This window comes from Monoraphidium neglectum (genome assembly GCF_000611645.1).
Source record: "Monoraphidium neglectum strain SAG 48.87 unplaced genomic scaffold scaffold02695, whole genome shotgun sequence".
In the NCBI taxonomy this organism is placed as follows: Eukaryota; Viridiplantae; Chlorophyta; class Chlorophyceae; order Sphaeropleales; family Selenastraceae; genus Monoraphidium; species Monoraphidium neglectum.
Window position 1 is genome coordinate 5,949 of NW_014010933.1, and position 2,431 is coordinate 8,379.

Genomic DNA, 2,431 nt, shown 5'->3' on the forward strand with positions numbered 1-2,431 from the left:
GGGGGTGTGGGGGCTGTCACAAAAGACAGGGTGTCCCGCGGCGCGTGGCGCGGCCAGCGGCCGGCCAGGCCGCAATCGCCGCCGCAATGTGGGTGTTGGAGGGGGGAGGGCCGCGGGCGCCCCTGGGCACAGCCTGGCGTGCGGAGGGGCGCGGCGCGGCGGCTCCCAGCAGACGCGGCGCAGCCGGAGCGCCGCTCCGCTTTAAAGGCAGGGTGTTGAGCTGGCTCGGCTGCAGGTGGCGGCCCGTCCGATGATGTTCAGAGTGAATTGAGTGAGCGTGCGTGCGTGTGTGCGCTGGGGCAGCACCCGCGTCCGGCAAGCGGCAGCGAAGTCTCGGCACCCAGCCGAATTTGGGCGCAAGAAAGTGGAGAAGACAAAAGGTGCGGGCCGCACGCTGGTTGTTATGCCGGGTCGCGGAGTTGGCGCGCCCGTTTGTGCTGCCCGGGCACGAGTCTTGAGGGGGGGGCCGCGCCTTTGGGGCATCCCGCGGACAGCGGCGTCGGGGAGGAGGGTCATGGGGAGGGCGCGAGACGAGCCAACGCCAGCAGTGGCACGCGCGTTCAGTCGCAGGCTGGGGAAATGCACCCGCAGGTGGCACGAAGACGGAGGCAGCGTGGCGGCGCGCGCAACAGGCGCTCGCGTGCGCGGCCGCCCGGCGCGCCGAGGTTGGCGCGCCGGCGGCCGCGCGAGGGGGTGGGCTTGTTTTGCATGGCGCCGGGGCCGCGGAGGGCTTGCAGAAGTGCACGACACGAGGCGCGTAGGAAGGCGCCGCGACGAGGCGAGGGGGCGCGCGGCGCGGCGGCCGTGCCGCCGGTCGGCGGCCGTGCTGCGTGGCGGGCTAATAAGAGCCGCTGCGCCCGGCCGCGGCGCCCGCGGCCCCGCCGTCGGCGTGCCCGGCGAGGGCTTGATCAGGAGGCTAAGGGGCCCGAGGGTCAGGAGGGGTGCAGGGAGCAGGGAGCGGAAGCAAGCGGCTGCCGGCTGTTATGACCGGCACACGTGGGGGGCGGGCGACACGGACGCGCCTGCTCAAACCAGCGGCGCGCGCCCTCTGCGCTTGCGGGTGCGTGTTGGCTGTGGTCGTGCAGAGGGGCCTGGCGTTTGGACGGGCACTAAAAGTAATAAGCAGGGCTGGGGTCGCCCAGGCCTGGTGGATCTAAGTTCACCACTTGCGTTTCCCCCATATGAAGCCCCTGCAGCAGCTCCTGCTGCTGCTGCCGCTGCTGCTGCTGCTGTTGCTGCTGCTGCTGCCAGAGTTGCTGCTGTCCCGCCGCCTGCGGCATTCCGGCTGCATAGGCGGTGGTGTAGCCGCCGGCCCCAGTGCCTTGGGGGTACTGGAGCACTTGATACACCACCCCCTGCCCTTGGCCGGCGCCCAGCAGCGCCTGCTGCTGCTGCTGCTGCAGCGTCGCATGCTGATGGTGATGCTGCGCGCGTGCCTGCCCATACTGCGCGCCGGCAGCCGCGGGTACATAGGCTCCCAGCACATCCAGCGCCTGGCCACCCTGAGCTATGGCGCCATACGACACGGCCTGCTGCTGCTGCTGCTGCTGCTGCTGCTGCTGCTGCTGGGGGTGGTGCTGCTGCTGAACGTAGCTGCCATACTGCACCGCCGCGCCCGCGGCGCTCTGCTGCTGCGCCAGCTGGTATTGGGCGCCCACCCCCACCCCCGCCCCGGCGGCCGCGGCGCCAGCCGACGCGGCTTGGTATACGCCGCCGGCCCCCATGCCGCCGCCGACGGCGACGGCGGCGGCGCCTGCGGCGCCGGCCTGCTGCATTTGCTGGAGCTGCAGAATCGTGCTGGACGCGTCAAAGCCCACGCCGGCGAGCCCTGCTGCTGACGCGTACTGCTGCTGCTGCTGCTGCTGCTGCTGCTGCTGCTGCTGCTGCTGCTGCTGCTGCTGGGCGTATTGAAGGGCGACGTATTGCTGCTGCTGGGGGTGCTGCTGCTGGTGAGGTTGCCGCTGCTGCTGCTGCTGCATCTGCATAACAATCCCTGCAACGCTCCCATCTGTGCCGTAGGCACCGCTGCCGCCGCCGCCGCCAGACGGGTGCACTGGTTGCACATACTGCAACTGCCCGCTTGCGCTGCGCACAGCGACGGTTTGTGAGTACTGCTGCTGCTGCTGCTGCTGCTGCACGGGTAGCAGCTGCTGCTGCACGCGGCGTGGAGCCGGCCCCAAACCGGCAGATGCCTGGTTGTGCTGCTGCAGCTGCTGCTGACGGCGCGAGGCATACGCGGCCGCATGCTGCTGCTGCTGTTGCTGCTGCAGCAGCAAATGCTGCTGCTGCTGCTGCAGCAGATGCTGCTGCTGCGGGTACAGCGCCGGGTGCGCCTGCTGCTGAAACAGGTACTGCTGCGCCGCCGCCTGCCGCACGCCCGCGCCCGCGCTCGGCGCGCCGCCGCTGCTGTAGCTCGCATAAGATGAGCCAC

The 2,431-nt window shown here is 70.8% G+C and overlaps 1 protein-coding gene across 1 annotated transcript; it reads right to left on the minus strand.

The window, feature by feature from the left end:
* Positions 1-1,109: 1,109 nt before the first annotated feature.
* Positions 1,110-1,979, minus strand: MNEG_11332 (hypothetical protein; the record flags this gene model as incomplete). The annotated part of the gene is made up of 1 exon (XM_014040197.1): positions 1,110-1,979. The coding sequence occupies one exon, from the start codon at positions 1,977-1,979 to the stop codon at positions 1,110-1,112; it is 870 nt and encodes a 289-aa protein (XP_013895651.1).
* Between the last annotated feature and the right edge of the window lie 452 nt (positions 1,980-2,431).